This window comes from Anolis carolinensis, unplaced genomic scaffold, assembly GCF_035594765.1.
Source record: "Anolis carolinensis isolate JA03-04 unplaced genomic scaffold, rAnoCar3.1.pri scaffold_10, whole genome shotgun sequence".
In the NCBI taxonomy this organism is placed as follows: Eukaryota; Metazoa; Chordata; class Lepidosauria; order Squamata; family Dactyloidae; genus Anolis; species Anolis carolinensis.
The window spans coordinates 19,963,749-19,983,969 of record NW_026943821.1 but is presented as its reverse complement, the minus strand read 5'-3'; the positions used below and the strand labels follow the sequence as shown (position 1 = coordinate 19,983,969).

Genomic DNA, 20,221 nt, shown 5'->3' with positions numbered 1-20,221 from the left:
GGGCTACTTGCCAAGAGAGATCATCTTACGGTGGCTTTTCTACCTCCGAAATGGCTGAAAACCACAGTCACTCACTATCACACATTTCGGACAAGCAGACTGACCTACAGACCACACAGCTCCACCTCATCGTGCAAAACAAAGCAGTCAGCTGTTTGAAAAAAAATCTTTTTTAATATATATATAATATATATATTACAATCCACTTATCACCAGGGTGCATGCCGAGAGGAGCGGGCAGCGGCAATCGTGGGGCTGTTTGTTTCTTTTTAATACCTTCAAAATAAAAACAATTTGGAAAAGGAAACACAAGAAGGGTTGTTTTGTCTCAGTGCATAAGTCCGTAGCATCGCAGCAGAGGTTTGCGGCTGCTCCGCCTTCGGTTCTGGAGAATGAAAAGCATTTAAAATAAAAAGAATAAAAAGTACAGAGAGAGGGGAGTGGAACAAAATTTGGTGAGATCTAGGGATATTTTGCTACGTTTTCCATCGGAGGCTTAGTTGCTGAGCTCCAAACTTTGGTCCAATAATGAAGTTGAGCCTTCCCTATCCATAAGTTCTACATCCAAATAATTTTTTTTTATTTTTTCCTAAGTCTTGATCTTGCTGAATGTTGATGTCTCCCAGCATTTCATAGCTCTTTCATCCCTCCCTGGCATTCATATGAGTCACTTCCCATTTTATATGATGTATATAATTCTGGGACCGGGACATTCACAGATTTTTGGTATCCTGGGAGCAAACCCCAGCGGATGCGAATGTCCGCTATATTTCCTTCCTGACTTTTTCGGAGTGAGACGGCCTCAAGGCTGTGTCTTTGCATTGTCCGAGATCTTTTCTTGGCTGCAGTTATTGGCACCTACAACCAAACAGTCTCCACTCGCTCCAACCTCAAAAGATCCCGTCCTTCGCTGGCGTCTCTGTTCTCCACTGGGACCAGCTGCAGCGAGACCTTTAGAATCCAAAAAGGTAATGTCAAGGGAAATATTGCAAATTCAGATTTGCAAGCTCATTGGGACAGGAGCCCTCAGTCTCATCCCTCCAAGGCTCATTCCAGCTCTTGGCACTATCGGGAATTACTATGAGCAAAATATCATAATCCTGGCAGACTCTGTGTTAATAATAATAATAATAATAATAATAATAATAATAATAATAATAATAATAACAACGAAGTTCTGGAACACAACACACTAGACATCACAGTTGTGGAAAAGAAAAAGGTTTGGATCATTGATGTCGCCATCCCAGGTGACAGTCGTATTGACGAAAAACAACAGGAAAAACTCAGCCGCTATCAGGACCTCAAGATTGAACTGCAAAGACTCTGGCTGAAACCAGTGCAGGTGGTCCCGGTGGTGATGGGCACATTGAGTGCCGTGCCAAAAGATCTCAGCCGGCATTTGGAAACAATAGACATTGACAAAATCACGATCTGCCAACTGCAAAAGGCCACCCTGCTGGGATCTGCACGCATCATCCGAAAATACATCACACAGTCCTAGACACTTGGGAAGTGTTCGACTTGTGATTTTGTGATACGAGATCCAGCATATCTATCTTGTTTGCTGTGTCATAATAAAATAATAATAATAATAATAATAATAATAATAATAATAATAATAATAATAATAATTTTATTTTTATACCCCGCCCCATCTCCCCGAAGGGACTCGGGGCGGCTTACATGGGGCCAAGCCCGGACATCAACAATATAAAAAACAAAGCAATAAAAAATCAATCAACAATAAAACAGGTCATAAAAGATCACATACAATAAATATAATGATAAAATCTTGGGTTGGCTCCAAAAGAAACTGGGCCGAAAGTGCAAGTTTACACTGTTGAACTGATGCAGATTGACCCCACTTTAACTGCCATGGCTCGCTGCTATGGAATCAAACATCTTTTTAGCCTTTGCTGCCAAAGAGTATTGTTGCCTCCCCAAACTACAGCTCCTATCATCCCATAGCATTGAGATATGGCAGTTTAAGTGATGTTAATCTGCATTCATTCTTTTTTTAAAAAAATAATCTTTATTACAGTTTTCATTTAAAACAAAGTATAAGGTGAATCTAAAATCATGAGTAAAAAAAGGTAAAGGTTTTCCCCTGACGTTAAGTCCAGTCATGACCGACTCTGGAGGTTGGTGCTCATCTCCATTTCTAAGCCGAAGAGCCGGCGTTGTCCGTAGACACCTCCAAGGTCATGTGGCCACTGGCATGACTGCATGGAGCGCCGTTAATCATGAAGAACACATAAAATCAAAGAAAGTTTGGGGAGAGAGAAAGTCAAGAAGCAAAGAAAGAAAGTAGTCGGTGAAAGGGGTGAAAGTGTTGACAGTACGAAGAGAAAGAAAAAAGGGGGTGAGGAAGGAAATTGTGTCCAAGAAATGTCAAAATAAAGATGATAGAAAATAAGAAAGATCTAGATTTTCTTTGGTGATGACTTCCCGGGACTCTTCTAGGAGAGTTTTAGTCCTTTTCCTTGATCCACTGTCAATTCTCGATTTTTCCTTCTCCTGTCTTCTTCTATGTTTCTGGTTCTTTGGTTCATATCTTCATGTTTTTACTCCTTATTTGTTTTTTAAATATATTTCTTACTTTTCTTAGCCAATTTTTTTTCATATTTATCCTTTGTTTATTTTACAGTAGAGTCTCACTTATCCAAGCTAAACGGGCCAGCAGAAGCTTGGATAAGCAAATATCTTGGATAATAAGGAGGGATTAAGGAAAAGCCTATTAAACATCAAATTAGGTTATGATTTTACAAATGAAGCACCAGAACTTCATGTTATACAACAAATTTGACAGAAAAAGTAGTTCAGTAACGCAATAATGTTATGTTGTAATTACTGTATTTACTGTATTTAGCAACAAAATATCACAATATATTGAAAACATTGACTACAAAAATGGCTTGGATTATCCAGAGGCTTGGATAAGCGAGGCTTGGATAAGTGAGACTCTACTGTATTTTTTCTATTTTTATATCAGTATTTTATACTTTTTTTGTTTTAAATATTCTGTAACTCTGCTCCAGTCTGTCTCTTTTATAGATATGCCTTTACTTTTTAGATAGTAAGAAGGTAAATCTGTCCATATTTCTTATATCTTGAATTTTATTTAACCATTCTTTCTCGTCCGGTATCTCCTTTTTCTACCAAAATTTGGCATAGCAAATTCTTGCCGCTGTTATTAGGAGGTAGAGTAATTTGTCTTTATTTTTATCCATTTTTAGCTCATATATGCCTAGTAAAAATAATTCCAGTTCATGTGGTATTTTTATTTCTAGTATTTTCCAATCTTTTTCAATCTGCATTCATTCTAACAGTGTAGGCTAGGCATGGGCAAACTTGGGCCCTCCAGGTATTTTGGACTTCAACTCCCACAATTCCTAACAGCCGGTAGGCTGTTAGGAATTGTGGGAGTTGAAGTCCAAAACACCTGGAGGGCCCAAGTTTGCCCATGCCTGGTGTAGACACACCCAAAGAAGGCTCAAATATGGTGTTTCCAAGCATTTTCCTCCTACCTTCTTCTTCCGCGTCCCTTTGCAACAGAACTTCAGGTTGAGGAGCCCCGAAACAATGAGAAAGCAACGGACGCTGAAGATGATCTCAATGGAGTCCAGGAGGAAGGAAAGTCCCCAAAGGGCCAAGGCAGAGCTCTGGAAGAGGGCAGAAAAAACTTTTTTTAGTGGAAACAATTCCATCCAATACTTGGCTGTAGACTCACGGATGAGAGGAGGAGATGGTCAAGTGGCTCCTTGGAGGTGGTTGGACTCCAACTCCCAGTATTTGTCTTCCTTGCCCTAGGGATGCTTGGAGATGCAGTCCCATAACAGCTGGAGGCATTACAACCCTTGGGGAGATTTAAGACCCCCATATTGTCCTCTCTTTCTTTCCCTCTGAACCAAATATGCCCTCTTGTCCATCCCATAACCAACACCTGCCAGATGGTACCTATAAATAGCAATGGAAAGAGGACTGGTAAATAACACTATGCAACAAAATTATATAAAAAAAGTTCCTGCTTTGAAAGCGCTATTTTCTGTTTAATTGTGCAGTCCTTACTTTGAAAGTACAGTAGAGTCTCACTTATCCAACATAAACGGGCCGGCAGAATGTTGGATAAGCGAAAATGTTGGATAATAAGGAGGGATTAAGGAAAAGCCTATTAAACATCAAATTAGATTATGATTTTACAAATTAAGTACCAAAACATCATGTTTAACAACACATAGTTCAATAGGCAGTAATGCTATGTAGCCAGCTGCAGCCAGCTGCAACAAATCACTCTGACCAGGAGATCATGAGTTCGAGGCCAGCTCGACCCTGCATTTATCTCTGTCTTTGTTCTATGTTAAGGCATTGAATGTTTGCCTTATATGTGTAATGTGATCCGCCCTGAGTCTCCTTCGAGGTGAGAAGGGCGGGATATAAACACTGTAAATAAATAAATACAATACAATACATCAGTAAACAAAAAACATACACAAATTATACAATTTTAAACATTAACCTATAGAAATAAAAAAACACATTTAATAAAACATGGAATTAAAAATAGCGAGGTTATGATAACAGACTAAAGTGCACATTATAAAAGTTGTAAACTCAAGATAACAGAATAAAGGGCTGCAAATTTTACAAGGTATTTAACCTTCCTCTCAAAAGAGGGGCGGATACTTTACAAAACTCTCAGGATTCCATAGCACAGAGACATGGCAGTTCAAGTGGGATCCAACAGCAGTTGTTCTACAATGTAGATGTACCTGACGTTGCAACCCAACAACATCCAGAAAGCAACATGTTGACACCTGTGATAGACCTAGGAGGAGATTGTCATCGCTTTCAAAGGTTTCCTTTACAAACAAGCCCTCTGTATGGAGAAGCCTCAGTGCACAGGGGCTCCTGCAGACTTACATAGACACGGGTGGGATCGAAAGGGCACTCATGGGAGATCTGGATGAGGTCCACGTTGGCGAAGGTGCAGAGCTCCAAGAGGGTACGGCCTTGGTTGGCGAAGGTCACCACGATGGCCACCGCCAGCCCCGCAGAGCAGAAAAGCGAGAGCAGGGTGCTGCCCACGCTCAGGGAGAAGACGGCCCATGCCTGGAAAGAGGAAAAGAGTCAAGCACAAAGAAACGCATCTCTCCATGAGTCAAGCAGTGAGACACAGAGTACAAACCATCTTGGATAGAACAACAGGGGCCGGGCTGTGGCGCAGGCTGGTAAACAGCTGCTGCAATAAATCACTTTGACCATGAGGTCATGAGTTCGAGGCCAGCCCGTGGAGGGGTGAGCCCCCATCAATAAAAATAAAATATAGCCCTTGCTCGTTGCTGACCTAGCAACCCGAAAGATAGTTGCATCTATCAAGTAGGAAATAAGGTACCACTTATAAAAGTGGGGAGGCAAGTTTAACTAATTTACAACGTTGGAATGAGGAAGTGAGGAAGTGCCATCAGAGTGGATGATGAAGCAGCTGCTCCCCCCGGTGGCCAGAATCGAACATCCCCTCAGGAGAAGGTTAAATTGCCTCTGCGTCTGTCTGTCTGTCTGTCTCTGTCTCAGTTCGATGTGTTTATGGGCATTGAATGTTTGCCCTATATGTACATAATGTGATCCGCCCTGAGCCTCCTTCGGGGTGAGAAGGGCGGAATATAAATACTGCAAATAAATAAATAAATAAATAAATAAACGTGGCACCCAAAGTGGCATCCTGCCCAAATAAAAACCAGATTTGTGTAGCCAAGCAACATCAGAGCATGGCCAAGATGGCTAGTTATATTATGTAACATGATTTTGTCCCTGGATTATAAATGTCATTTCCTAATCATAATCTATCATAAAAACATGGAAAAAGTTTATTAAACTGCCAACACTTTGTTTTTGTGGGACATCCTGCAGCACATTTTGCTCTAGCTATTCAATGAATATCTCAGAGTTTCAACCAATTCAATATAGTCCGTGGCAGCCATAAAAACAAAGTTTTGGAAGTTTAACAACTACTTTCAAAGCAAGAACTGCACAATTAAACAGGAAATAATACTTTCAAAACAGGAACAGATTTTTTTTTCAAATTACAATAGAGTCTCACTTATCCAACATTTGCTTATCCAACATTCTGGATTATCCAATGCTGTCTGCCTTTTAGCAGACAATGTTTTTGTAGTCAATGTTTTCAATACATTGTGATAGTTTGGTACTAAATTCGTAAATACAATAATTACTACGTAGCATTACTGCGTATTGAACTACTTTTTCTGTCAAATTTGTTGATAAACATGATGTTTTGATGCTTAATTTGTAAAATCACAACCTTATTTGATGTTTACTAGACTTTTCCTTAATCCTCCTTATTATCAAACATATTCGCTTATCCAACGTTCTGCCGGCCCGTTTATGTTGGATAAGTGAGATTTTACTGTATAGTGTTATTAATTGTGTTCACAAGCTTGGAGAGACTGCTGCCATTTGCTTTTGCCTCATTCAACTGGGAAGAGTTGTATTTTACGCTTCCTCTGCTCTGCCTTCTACAGAATTAATTCTACTGTCGCATGAACACACTTTGACATCACTTGAATTGCCATAGCTCAATAATATGGAATCAAGGGATCTGTAGTTTAGTGAGGCACTAGCACTCTTTATCAGAGAAGGCTGAAGAGGTTGTAAAACCACAATTCCCATTATTCCATAGCATTGAGCCATGACAATTAAAGCAGCATCAAACTCCATTAATTTGACAGTGTAGAGTGCTTGTTGCCTCGCTATACTACAAACTGCAATGAGTCTCAATAATCTCCCACCTGGATTGTGTTTTATGAGAACTCTGCAAACACGGAAGCGGGGAAGCATATATGCACTAAGCCCTTTGAAGAAAATATTATACTGGAATGGACTTTGGAGCCCTGGACTTGCGATTTTGTGAGTTCAAGGTGATAAACAAATGGCTTTAGAAAACGCCCTTCTGGGGTGTGGCGTTTTTATCTGAAGCTTCTAACGGTAGTTTTAACAAACTTCGGAAAGACTAAGCTTTCCAAGCCATTATCTCATATTCTGGGTGCCAAAGCAAATAAAACACAGGTTTACACCTTTATGCAGAAAAAGGAGGCAAATCCTTCGCCACCTGAATAATTGCAAGTTGCAGAAGAAAAACAGTGGACTGCAACTTCTCCCTGTATCCAAACATCTTTTAATCTGTTGTCGAAGGCTTTCATGGCCGAAATCACAGGGTTGTTGTGTGTTTTCTGGACTGTATAGCCATGTTCCAGAAGTATTCTCTCCTGACATTTCTCCCACATCTATGGCGGGCATCCTCTGAGTCAAGTAAGGATGTACTCTGCCATAGATGTGGGCGAAACGTCAGGAGAGAATACTTCTGGAACATGGCCATACAGCCTGGAAACAACAAACAAGCCATCTTCTAATCTTGTGGCTAATATATATCTGCAGAGAAAACAGGTTGCTCAGACAGGAAATTGAATTTCTTGTTTAGAAAGCTCATTTCCTAAACCGAAAGTGTATTATTTTATTATATGCACAAAAATGATGTTCTTTTTTTCCTGCAGGTTGCTTCTTCCACTGTGTGATATTAATTAGATGGATGCAGAAAATCTCACAAAATTCTGTTACTCTTCCAGAGATTTTTTGTTGGCACAACCATTTAAAAAGTCTGGAATGATACAGGTTGGGCACCTTTTATCCGAATGTATAAAAACGATGGGGATTTGGGATTTTATTCCGAATTTGGAACGCCTGTATTTGCATACACAAATATAATGTGCTACCTTGGATATGGCACCAACGTCTAAGCGTGAAATGTATTTATATTTCATTGGGTGCATCTACACTTCAACGTAAGGGTAAAGGTTTCCCTTGACATTAAGTCCAGTCGTGTCCGAGTCTGGGTGTTGGTGCTCATCTCCATTTCTAAGCTGAAGAGCCGGCATTGTCCGTAGACACCTCCATAGTCATGTGGCCGGCATGACTGCATGCAATGCCGTTACCTTCCCACCAGACCTATTGATCTACTCACATTTGCATGTTTTCGAATTGCTAGGTTGGCAGAAGCTGGGGCTAATAGTGGGAGCTCACTCCGCTCCCCAGATTCGAACCGCCGACTTTTCCATCAGCAAGTTCAGCAGCTCAGTGGTTTAATCCGCTGCGCCACCGGGGACTTCAACGGTCATAGTTTAATACTATGGAGTCCTAGGAGTTGCAGCTTGGCAAAGCCCAAACACTCTTGGGCAGACCTTGTAAAGCTACAGCTCCCAGGCGGCAGTTAAAGTGGTATCAAACTGCATTAATTCCCCAGTCTGAAGTCTGAAGATGATTTCATACAGCAGCATTATTCATAATGTTGTTCATTTTAAAAAAAAGGTTGTGCACATTGAACTATTGCAGAGCAAAGGTGCTACTATTTCAGTTTCTCCAGGTTTGGGGATTTTGGATTTCAAATATTCTTTCCATCAGTAACTCAGCATATTGCAGGTCTTTCTTGCTCTGAAAGACAACTGGCAACTTAAGAGAAAATAGGCATTTCTTACCAGCGGTTTCCGGGAGATGTATCGAGAGAGTACAATGGCTGCAATGCCACAGGAGATCGTCTGCCAATAAGAACAACAGTAAACACCACACCTTTCATCTACGCTTAGGTTTCACATGCAAATAAGGCAAAAAATCGGCAGAAGTTGGACCCATTGGGCCCGAAAGCTTGGGATGAACTATCAAATCAGCTTCAAATTATGGCAACCCTATGAATGGAACCTTATTATGAACAGCAAAGGTTTGAAAGACCCTAAAGGCACCAGAACCAGATTGATCTTGGAAGCTAAGCAGGGTCAGCCCTGGTTAGTACTTGGATGGGAAACCACAAAGCAATATTATAGGCTACATTTCAAAGGAGGGAATGAGCATTCTTTGCCTAAGAAAACGCTATGAAATTTATGCGGTTGCCATATATCAGAAGGGATCTGAAGGATGAATGTACATCCATCCATGAGATCTAGCCTTGGTCCCTTTCTCACAAATGTTACAGGATAGATCTTCCAAAGTATCAGGAGTGTTTTGGGGCTGTCAACCCCAGAATCCACCAAATTTGGGGACTCTGGGAGTAGCAATCCAAAAGAAGCACCTTCCCCAAGTTTGAAAATAAAGTACCGTATATACTCGAGTATAAGCCGACCCGAATATAAGCCAAGGCACCTAATTTTACCACAAAAAAAACTGGGAAAACATTGACTCCAGTATAAGCCGAGGGTGGTAAATTTCAGGAATAAAAATAGATACCAATAAAATTACATTAATTGAGGCATCAGTAGGTTAAATGTTTTTGAGTATTTACATAAAGCTCAAGATAAGACTGTCCAACTCTGATTAAATCATTATTCTCATCTTCTTCAATGTAAATGTGCTTATGTATCCTTTTAATAATAATAGAATAAAATAATACATGTAAAAATAATAATAATAATAATAATAAATACAGGAAAATAATACATGTAATAATAATAATAATAATAAATACAGGAAAATAATACATGTAATAATAAATAGAGTAAAATAGTAAACATAATAATAATAAGATCAGAGTGAAATAATAAATGTATTAATAATAATAAAAAATAGAGTAAAATAAATGCAATAGTAGCAACAATAATAGAGAAAAATAATAAATGTAATAATACCAATAATAATAGAGAAAAATAATAAATGTACCATATATTCTCGAGTATAAGCTGACCCAAATATAAGCCAACCAGGACTCCCACCTGAGTGTAAACCGAGGGAGGCTTTTTCAGTCTTAAAAAAAGGGCTGAAAAACTAGGCTTATACTCGAGTATATACATTATTATTATTATTATTATTATTATTATTATTATTATTATTATTATTTGCAGTGGGACACATATGCAATGGGACATATATGCAATGTGCAACAGCCTTTTCCCATGCCTCCCTCTGACCATAAAAAGGATGCAAGAAAAGCATGCATACCAAGATGGCAGAGACAACGGTCACGATGTTGGAGACGGCGTATTGCAAGGAGATGGTGTCCCTGGGGTTGGCGATGTGGCGCAGCACCGTGCCATGGACCAAAGCCCCAGTGATGAAGTTGAGGTGGCCGATAACGATCAGGATGAGGCCCGTTTTCATCAGGAGCTTCTGGGTGCAGCTTGGGTTTAGGTGGTCTGGAAGGGAAAGAGGAAAGGAGCTCGGTTCAGATTTAGACCCCGACATCACAATCTCCTGGAAAGGAGATCCCACCTGAACATGAGGAAGAACCTCCCGACCGTAAGAAGACCTGTTCAACAGGGGAACTCACTGCCTGGGAGTCCAGTGATGGAAGCTCTCAGGGAGTGGCCATCTGTTGGTAGGGCTTTGATTGTGCTTTCCCTGCCTGGCTGAAGGAGGTTGGACTGGATGGCCCTTGGGAGTTCCTTCCAACTTTAGAATTCTATCTATCTACCATCTCCTTTTCTGGAGATCTTTAAACAGGCTGGATGGCCATCTGTTGGTAGGGCTTTGATTGTGCTTTTCCTGCTGGAAGAAGGAAATTAAACTGGATGGCCCTTGGGAGTTCCTCCCAACTCTAAAATTCTATCTATCTATCATCTCTTTTTACGGAGATCTTTAAACAGGCTGGATGGCCCTCTGTCGGGAGGGTTTTGATTGTGCTTTTCCTGCCTGGTAGAAGGAGGTTGGACTGGATGGCCCTTGGGAGTTCCTCCCAACTCTAGGATTCTATCTATCTACCATATCCTTTTTTGGAGATCTTTAAACAGGCTGGATGGTCATCTGTTGGGAAGGCTTTGATTGTGCTTTTCTTGCCGGAAGAAGGCAGTTGAACTGGATGGCCCTTGGGAGGTAAGAATGTGGCTACTATCTACCATCTCCTTTCCTGGAGATCTTTAAACAGGCTGGATGGCCATCTGTCAAGAGGGCTTTGATTGTGCTTTTCCTGCCAGAAGAAGACAGTTGAACTGGATGGCCCTTGGGAGGGTAAGAATGTGGCTACTATCTACCATCTCCTTTTCTGGAGATCTTTAAACAGGCTGGATGGCCGTCTGTCGGGAGGGCTTTGATTGTGCTTTTCTTGCCGGAAGAAAGCAGTCGAACTGGATGGTGCTTGGGAGTTCCTTCCAACTCTAGAATTCTATCTATCTACCATCTCATATTCTGGAAATCTTTAAACAGGCTGGATGGCCATCTGTTGGGAGGGCTTTGATTGTGCTTTTCCTGCCGGAATAAGGCAGTTATACTGGATGGCCTTTGGGAGTTCCTTCCAACTTTAGAATTCTATCTACCATCTCATTTTCTGGAGATCTTTAAACAGGCTGGATGGCCACCTGTCAGGAGGGCTTTGATTGTACTTTTCTTGCTGGAAGAAAGCATTCGAACTGGATGGCGCTTGGGAGTTTCTTCCAACTTTATCATTCTATCTATCTATCATCTCATTTTCCGGAGATCTTTAAACAAGCTGGATGGCCATCTGTCAGGAGGGCTTTGATTGTGCTTTTCCTGCCTGGCTGAAGAAGGTTGTACTGGATGGCCCTTGTGAGTTCCTTCCAACTCTAGAATTCTATCTATCTACCATCTCTTTTTCTGGAGATCTTTAAACAGGCTGGATGGCCATCTGTCGGGAGGGCTTTGATTGTGCTTTTCCTGCCAGAAGAATGAAATTAAACTGGATAGCCCTTGGGAGTTCTTTCCAACTCTAGAATTCTATTTATCTACCATCTCCTTTTCTGGAAATCTCTAAACAGGCTGGATGGCCATCTGTAGGGAGGGCTTTGATTGTGCTTTTCCTGCATTCAATGTACAACTGCCAATCACCACCATCATCACAATCCCCTTCAAGGAAAATTTCATGGGAGACAATGTGCACGCACACAGATAGCAGCCACATTCCTGCCCCGAAGCCCCAGATTCGGATCTTATCAGCCAGAAATTTTCCCAGCAGAAGATCCCTCCCCAGATCAGGATTTCTGGTATGTTGACCGAAGGGCCATAAGGAAGTCCCAGGTAATGCGGCATTTCCTTTGCAAACAAGTCAGTGTCTTTAAAGATTAACCACTTGTTAAACAGCGAATGGGAACAGAGGTCATTATCTTTCCATTAGGAGATCCCAAAGCCTTGATGCCATCCAATGCCAAGCAGGTGCGATCTGGACTTTTGCGGAAATTAATAGGATTTGCACCAAGCAACGGTGTGGAGAAAGCTGTTCCTGGTGGTTGCCATACTTGCAACGTGAGAAAACATTGCAAAGGAGTCGGACACACCTTTTAACCCATAAGGCCTTTTTCTGCCAAGAAAAATGAGGCTGGGATTAGAACCGTTGCTTAAACGCGCCAAATTAGAAAATGTTACCAATGTTTTCAGCTTGTGCGAACTTGCTGCATTGCTGGGTGCATCTTTTAAATAGTTTCCCGTTGATTTTATTGACAAGCCACTCTGAGACCTCTTTCCATGTAGAAATATTGCAATTAATAAGTAAAAAGTTGGGAAGTTCAGGGGAAATTGTTGCATCCATAAAGCAATACAGTGGATTGCCCCCTTAGCTTGCATCTTCCTATTTTCAAACACTTTTAAATAGTTTTCAGTTGATTTTATGACAAGCCACCTTGAGACCTTTCTATATAGAAATATTGTGATTAAGAAGTAAACAAAAAGTTGGAAACTTCTAGGGAAAAGGGCCCGTTGCTGTGTCCCCAAAGCTTCAGCAAGCAATAAGAGTCATAGCATTAGAAGGGTCTCCAAAGGGCATCTAGTCTAACCCTTCACAGTGCAGGAATTATTTGGATTTCTTTGATTTGTATCTTGTCATCGTCTAGAATAGGAGAGCTTTTGATATAAGGTGGGATAGAAATATTGTAATTAATAAGTCAAAAAAATTTTAAATCGTGTCAGAAGCGACTTGAGAACATACTGCAAGTCGCTTCTAGTGTGAGAGAGTTGGCCTTCTACAGAGATGTTGCCCAGGGGACGCCCGGATGTGTTACCAACCTGTTGGGAGCTTCTCTCATGTCCCTGCAAGCTAGAGCTGACAGATGGGAGCTCACCCTGTCTCGTGGATTCGAACTGACAACCTTCAGGTCAGGAATCCAACCTTTAGGTCAGCAGTCCAGCCGGCACAAGGATTTAACCCATTGCGCCACCACGGCAAGGGATAGAGTCATAGCGTTGGAAGGAACTCCAAAGGCCATCTAGTCCAATTAATAATAATAATAATAATAATAATAATAATAATAATGTGTCAATAATAATAATAATAATAATAATAATGTGTCAATAATAATAATAATAATAATAATAATAATAATAATTTATTTATATCCCACCCTATCTCCCTGTAGATACTCAGGGCAGTTTACAACAAATGGGCAAATATTCAATGCCATACGATGCTGGACAAAGAACAAAATAACCAAAACCACCCAAGTCCCACAAAACAAATAGTCATCCAACTTTTAGCAGTGTGGATATTATCCGGATGCCCCTTTGGCTTGCGCCTTGCCACCTCCCAAAAGAAGAGAAATACCCCAAAAGGCCATTTAGTCCAACCCCAGACATTGCAGGAATTACACTATGTAACATAATTTTTGTCCTTGGGTTAAAAATGTCATTTCCTAATTGGTTCTATCACAAAAACATGTGAAAAGTTGATTAAACTGCAAAAACTTTGTTTTTGTGGGACACCCTGCAGCATATTTTGCGATCATTTCTCAATGAATCTCTCATCAAGTCTCAAGCAATTCAGCAGAGTTTGTGGAAGCCACAAAAATAAAGTTTCTGTAGAACAACTCCAGTAGAGTCTCACTTATCCAAGACGCGCTTATCCAAGGTTCTAGATTATCCAAGGCATTTTTGTAGTCAATGTTTTCAATATGTCATGATATTTTGGTACTAAATTCGTAAATACAGTAATTACAACACAACATTACTGCGTATTGAACTGCTTTTTCTGTCAAATTTGTTGTATAACATGATGTTTTGGTGTTTAATTTGTAAAAGGTAAAGGTAAAAGTTATCCAAGCTAAACGGGCCAGCAGAACCTTGGATAAGCGAATATCTTGGATAATAAGGAGGGATTAAGGAAAAGCCTATTAAACATCAAATTAGGTAAAAAGGTAAAGGTTTCCCCTGACGTTAAGTCCAGTCATGTCTGACTCTGGGGGTTGGTGCTCATCTACATTTCTAAGCCGAAGAGCCGGTGTTGTCCGTAGACACCTCCAAGGTCATGTGGCCAGCATGACTGCATGGAATGCTGTTACCTTCCCGCCGAAGCGGTACCTATTGATCTACTCACATTTACATGTTTTCAAACTGCTAGGTTGGCAGAAGCTGGAGCTAACAGTGGGCGCTCACTCCGCTCCCGGGATTTGAACCTGGGACCTTTCGGTCTGCAAGTTCAGCAGCTCAGTGCTTTAACACACTTTGCCACCGGGGCTCCTTGTAGGTTCTGCTTGGATAAGTGAGAATCTACTGTAATGAAACAGGAGATAACACTTTAAAACCAGGAACAGAACATTTTTCAAATGTTGTTACATAGTGTTATTTGGACATCATCATCTAGGCTCAACATTTCCCTGCCTTCCAGGAGAGGAAAAGGAACCCCAAGGGTCATCTAGTCCAACTCCAACTATGGATCTGCCCATTATCTCTGGCCCTGGCGCCATCCTTCCTTCCTTCCTTGGCACTTCTCCTTGTTGACCTTGGGAAGGTGGCCACTCACCCAGGCGACACATGTTAGTTGTTGTGAGATCAGGCCATCCAAGCTGCCCTAGGGTGTCCGGTCAGTGTTGACCCCTCATCGCCCCATTCATGCGCCTGGTTCTGGCACACCTGGACCACCATCCAAGCTCCTTCTCCTCTTTCCTCTCCTCCTGCTGCTGCTGCAAGAAGTCAGCTCTTCCTGTCTGACCAGCTCTCCAGGCTCTGCAGAACAAAAGGGCCCCGAACTCCACCTTCTCCTTCCCGCAGGAGCCAGTGATTCACCTGCCAAGCCCCACCCTCTGCACTAGCTCTTCCTGACTGGCTCCCCAGGTAGATCAGCTTGACTTGGCATGTCCCAGGGAGCAAGCCAGGCCTTGGTTTCCAGCCTGGGTTGACTCATAGGATCCTAGATTGGAAGAGAGCACACACACACCCCAAAGGACATCCAGTCTGACCCCGTTCTTCCAAGCCGGGACACACAACCAAAGCCCTCTGGACAGATGGCCATCCAGACTCTGATTAAAAACTTCCAGAGAAGGTTGCTCCACCACCATTCATTGCATCATGGAAGTTTGTAGAATCATCTCTCAGAAGGGATCGGATGATGTTTTCCTGCCTGGCAGAAAAGGGTTGGATTGGATGGCCTTTAGGGACCCATTCCAACTTTTTAAAAAATATATATTTTTATTGAAGTTTTACCTTATAAGATAGAGTAAATTAACATCAATGACTGTTTAGTTTAACGTTAACAGTTTTTGGCAGTTCTTTGTTAGAACATTACCAATGTCAGCTGCTTCTAACCTAGCGATTCTACGCGAAGTGTCTAATGCCAGTGCTAATGCTTTTTTTGCTTTTGCTTTTTGGTGTGTTTCTTTGCCAAGTACTTTTGCATTTTTATATCGCCATTTGTTCAGATTTTTGTGTATGTATATGTATGTATATATATGTGTGTGTGTGTGTGTGTATCTGCACTTTGCCTGGGTTCTATGAATTAGTCTCCTGTGTTAATATTGTATGTTTTATGTCGATTTTAACAATTGTTTTTACTGTAATTGATGTTTTTATTGGATAATTGTTTTATTGCTGTGTTTTGATATTTGATTGTTTTATCGGGCAAGGCCCCATGTAAGCCGCCCCGAGTCCCTTCGGGGAGATGGGGCGGGGTATAAAAATAAAGTTGTTGTTGTTGTTATTATTATTATTATGGACACTTTGTCTTTGTTTTTGGTTTTTCTCTCTCTCTCCCTTTTTGATCCTTTTTTAATCACAGTTTTCCTACTTTCCCATTCCAACTTTTGGGTTCTAGGATTCAACAGTAATTGGATGGGAGGATTTTGATGGTGTCTTCCTGTCTGGCAGAAGAAAGTTGGACTGGATGATGTGTTGTCGAAGGCTTTCATGGCCGGAATCACTGGGTTGTTGTGCATTTTCTGGGCTGTATGGCCATGTTCCAGAAGCATTCTCACCTGACGTTTTGCCCACATCTGTGGACTGTGGAAGTCCATTTAGTGACACTCTCTCAGCCTCAGAGAGAAGGCAAAGGCACTCTCACATTGAACAAAATGTTCCAACTCTCTCCTTTTTTTAAAATAAGAGATGCATCTAGAATGAATGAAGCCATGGCTAAATGCTATGGAGTCATGGGGATTGTAGTTTTAGATCTTCCGCAGCCCTGAATGCATAAGACAATTTCATATCGTTCAGCTTCATTTCCCCATGCAACTCGGGAGTCGTGTTGGCAACCTCTCGAAGAAGAAACGAGTTGCTAGGGAGCCAGCGGGTTTCCAAGCAGAAAGAAAGGCACATTCGCCCGTCTCTTCTGTAAACACAGAGCTTTGTGCAGCCTGTTTGTGCAAGATGGATGGGGTTTGTAGCCGAGGCTGGATGGCCATCTGTCAGGAGGATTTTGATTGTGCCTTCCTCCCTGGCAGAAGGGGACCAAAATAGATGTTCCCTTCCATCCCTTCCATCCCTAGGGGTCCCTTCCATCCCTAGGATTTTACCTTTGCAACCCAATAGCTCGCTGGAACAGCTTAAGAGGAATACACAACTCCCTTTTCCCAAAAGCTCGAATTAAAAGCACTGGCTAAAATTTACAAACTGTTCTCCACAATCGCTTTGTCATACTGTGCTGCTCTATGTTTATGTAATGCTTTTAAATCAGTGTATTTGAATGGTATTTAATTCTACAGACAGTTCAAGGCCATTGGAAACAGAACTGTGCGTTTTTATCCGTATTTGCTTTCATTTGCATTTTGTAAACGCTTATAAGGCTCCTTGAATCCCAGCTTTGGGAAGAAGGAAAGTTATGAGAAGTGAAGCTGGTCTCGGAGGCACTTTTAGGCCCAAGAACTTTCTGGAAGAGTGTGGGCAACTGAAAAATAAAACAAGAAAAATCCCAAATGGTTGGATGTCCACCTCTGGTTCTCAAGTTTTGTTCAATATACAAGAACTTATAATGTATTTAAGAGGTAAATTCTTGCACGTGGAGGCAATTCACTCCTTTTATTGGCTAGGAAGAGTTTTGTCATGGGTTTTGTCAAGGGCATGAAATGATCCTTTCACACCTTGCCCATCCCTGGTATAAATCTAGCAATATAATACAAGTCTCCTAAGTGCAATTAATCAGTATCAAAAGCTTAGAACATAATTAAAGGGTAAAATCTTGCACCTAAAGGCAACTTGTCTTCTTTTTATGACCATAAAAGGTCAGTTTGGGGGTTCTGGAAGTACTGAGGGCCACAGAAACAACCTTGGGTCCCATATACTACTATTGTCCTAAAATAGCAACATATGCACCAAGAGGTATGGAAAAGCACCAAGCAATGGGCCATAGACAACAACATGTATAGCTTTGGCCAATTTTATTTAGGGGAAGTACAAGTGACCAAGCAGTTGTTATATTGTTGCTAGAAAAAACACTACTCTTATGTTCCCTTTGTTGTTATAAACCCTTGTCCAAAGAGATGTCATATTTATTGGCAAAGCAGTTGGGGAATTTATTTAGAAATAGCATATACTCACTTGCCATTGTAAGTCCCTGAGGCTAAACATTCACAACTTTCTTAAAAAAAACCTCAGGATTTTTTCAGAGAGACCTTCCATTCCAAATAGCAGATATTCCCATTTCATGTTTTAGACTGAATGTTAAAGCAAAGGGCCAGCACCTTTTGCCATTAAAACATGGGATCAATTCAGTCCTCAGGGCAACAGAAGGCCCCAGTCTCCACTGCTCATAGATTGAAAGTGTATTTAGAATTGGCATATAACCACTTGCCATTGTAAACCCTTGAGGCTGAACATTCACATCTTCCCGAAAGTTAAAACCCTTGACATCCAACCAATCTTTGGGTGGCTATCAGCAGCCCTTTAATAGGGGCCCTTCACGGGAAAGGGGTTTAGACATAATGGCCTCCAAGGATCCCATCCGAATGGATGACCCTACTCTATTCAAGTGCCAATTGTGTCACATTGCCATGATGTTTCTCAAAACCAGGAAGGACACTTAGATAAATGGTCACCCTGATTTTGCATCAAGGACACGCTGCTCAATTCCGCTGCTGCTCTTCCCCTCATTCCAATTTTAGCAGAGAGCAGTAATGACAGCTATTTCCTTTCCTTGATTGCACTTGTTCGAACTGCTCTGCTCCCAAAGTCATTACAAAGAGGGGGGTGGGGAGGATGAAATATTTAGACCATTCAAACAGCCATTTACCAGTTGGGCTTCTTGCGTAAAGCGACCAGAATAGAAGCGCAGGAAGGCTTTTTCTGCAAAGGACTGCTTCTTTGAGCTTGAATGCTGTATTATTATGAAAGCAGCATTCACCTGACCAGGCCCTGAACTGAAAGGGAGGGAAGACGTGCCTCCAACAGATGTCAAGGGGCCTTAAGGAGTCTGGAAGGAATGAAGGGAAAGGTAGGCTACTGAGCATTGAATTACTACGGATCAGTAGTTCAGGACAAGCTCAAAGCATACAGCACTGTACCAGGCCTTGTATTATCGTGAAAAGCTAATTTCCTGAGAGACGGTAGCGTTAGTCTATTGTAGCACAAAAAAGGGAAATAGGAGGGAAGTAGCAGTCCTTTAAATACTGCTTTCCTTAGGCTCTTTTTTGCACGATTCATGGGTTTCAGATCGTCTTACACAACACTCTGGAGGTTTTATGGCATCTTTCTGAATCCTGTTACAGTCTGATTCTATTCAACACAATTGCTTATATTGCATATTAATGCAGCTGAAGAAACGGATTGAAATCCACAAAAGCTCAGCCCAAAAACATTGAACGGAATTCTAAATTACATCCCCCCCCCCTTCTCCATATCTTGTCCCTTTCTATGCAAGCAGCTAAGTCACACTGAATAATTCCATGTGTCACACCCTCTTCGCAAGTCGCAACTTGTCATCCTCCAGACACCTTCCTACCAGGCTACGCCTCTCTGATGAGGAACACAGAATTACAAGATGCTCTCAGTTTAAGCAAATATTATCCAGCGGACAGCTGTCTCCAGGCCTCCGGCACAAATTCTAGCCTTGGATCCAGCTTTTTTTGTCTCTTTGTGCGTGCTGGTCCCAACAGAAGACTGGAGAAGCAATCCCTTATTAGGACCTCAGTTGTGGTGAATAACAGTAAAAAAGTGTGTGTGTGGGAGGGGGGGGGGAGTTCAAGCGGATTAAGCTATCGCACAAGCTGCCCATATACCCTATTTACTCTAATGCTCACCTATTTTGGCTAAATTACCTTGCCAAAATGAGGGTGTGCATTAGATTCACATCACACGGTAATCCTAGTGCTGAGCCCAAGCAAAAGAGGAAGCTACTTCAAAAGCCCCTGGAGCTCCTCTTTGAGGGACACCATCTCTAATTCAATGACTACGGCTCAATGCTATGTTATGCAATGCCGGGATTTGTAGTTTGGTGAGACATCCACATTCTTTGGCAAAGAAGGCTCAAGGTCTTGTAAAACTACAGCCCGCAAAATTCTATCCCATTGATCCAGGGCAGTTACAGTGTGTTCATTCTACAGTATAGATACAAGGTTTTCTTTTGCATTTCTGAATGCTTTGGTGTCCTAACACTTTTGATTTTAAATGAAGGAATTCTAAACAGATGGCCACAGTAAAGGTCAAATGAAAGAGATGACAGTTTTTGCTGCTGCGCATTACATTTGGCAGAAAATACTTTTTTAAGTTTCAGGGTTTTGAAAACTGAGGTACTTATTAGATTCAATAGCACATGGAATTTTCGTAAATACAATATTGTTCACTTCACAAATGTCATCCTTGTTTCATAGTCCTTGGAATAACCACCCCAACACAACTGGAGTGGACTTGGGATGCAGATGGACTGCAGATCCCATCAGCATCTAGGAAATGCACTCTAACAACATTGTCATCCAGATGCATCAAGGGCTCTTTTGTCTAAGGAAAATGACAGCTGCAGGAACCAGAGAGGCCTCTTGGGGGCAGCAAAAGCACATATTTCCATCCAACTCTTGCTGAAACT

The 20,221-nt window shown here is 41.5% G+C and overlaps 1 protein-coding gene across 2 annotated transcripts; it reads right to left on the bottom strand.

Annotated features, from left to right (window-relative positions):
* Window positions 1-154: 154 nt before the first annotated feature.
* Window positions 155-20,154, bottom strand: tmem54 (transmembrane protein 54). 2 transcript variants are annotated; one of them, XM_003228743.4, is made up of 6 exons: window positions 14,738-20,154; window positions 10,000-10,193; window positions 8,550-8,609; window positions 4,924-5,112; window positions 3,531-3,665; window positions 155-951 (listed from the first exon to the last, which is right to left on the bottom strand). In XM_003228743.4, exons 1-6 carry the CDS (start codon window positions 14,748-14,750, stop codon window positions 859-861), a joined length of 684 nt encoding a protein of 227 aa, XP_003228791.1. In that variant the 5' UTR covers window positions 14,751-20,154; the 3' UTR covers window positions 155-858. The 2 variants fall into 2 exon arrangements, with proteins under 2 accessions (XP_003228791.1, XP_062818724.1); XM_062962654.1 differs by lacking the exon at window positions 14,738-20,154 and having other exon boundaries at window positions 10,000-13,188.
* Between the last annotated feature and the right edge of the window lie 67 nt (window positions 20,155-20,221).

What these genes read in the sequence shown, in the direction of transcription:
- tmem54 (XM_062962654.1), bottom strand. Translation starts at nt 10,242, where the DNA reads ATGTCGGGGTCTAAATCTGAACCGAGCTCCTTTCCTCTTTCCCTTCCA. An exon ending in TCGATCCCACCCGTGTCTAT is followed by an intron (nt 3,666 to 4,923) that starts GTAAGTCTGCAG and finishes GCCCTCTTCCAG; the next exon opens with AGCTCTGCCTTGGCCCTTTG. An exon ending in AAGGGACGCGGAAGAAGAAG is followed by an intron (nt 952 to 3,530) that starts GTAGGAGGAAAA and finishes TGGATTCTAAAG; the next exon opens with GTCTCGCTGCAGCTGGTCCC.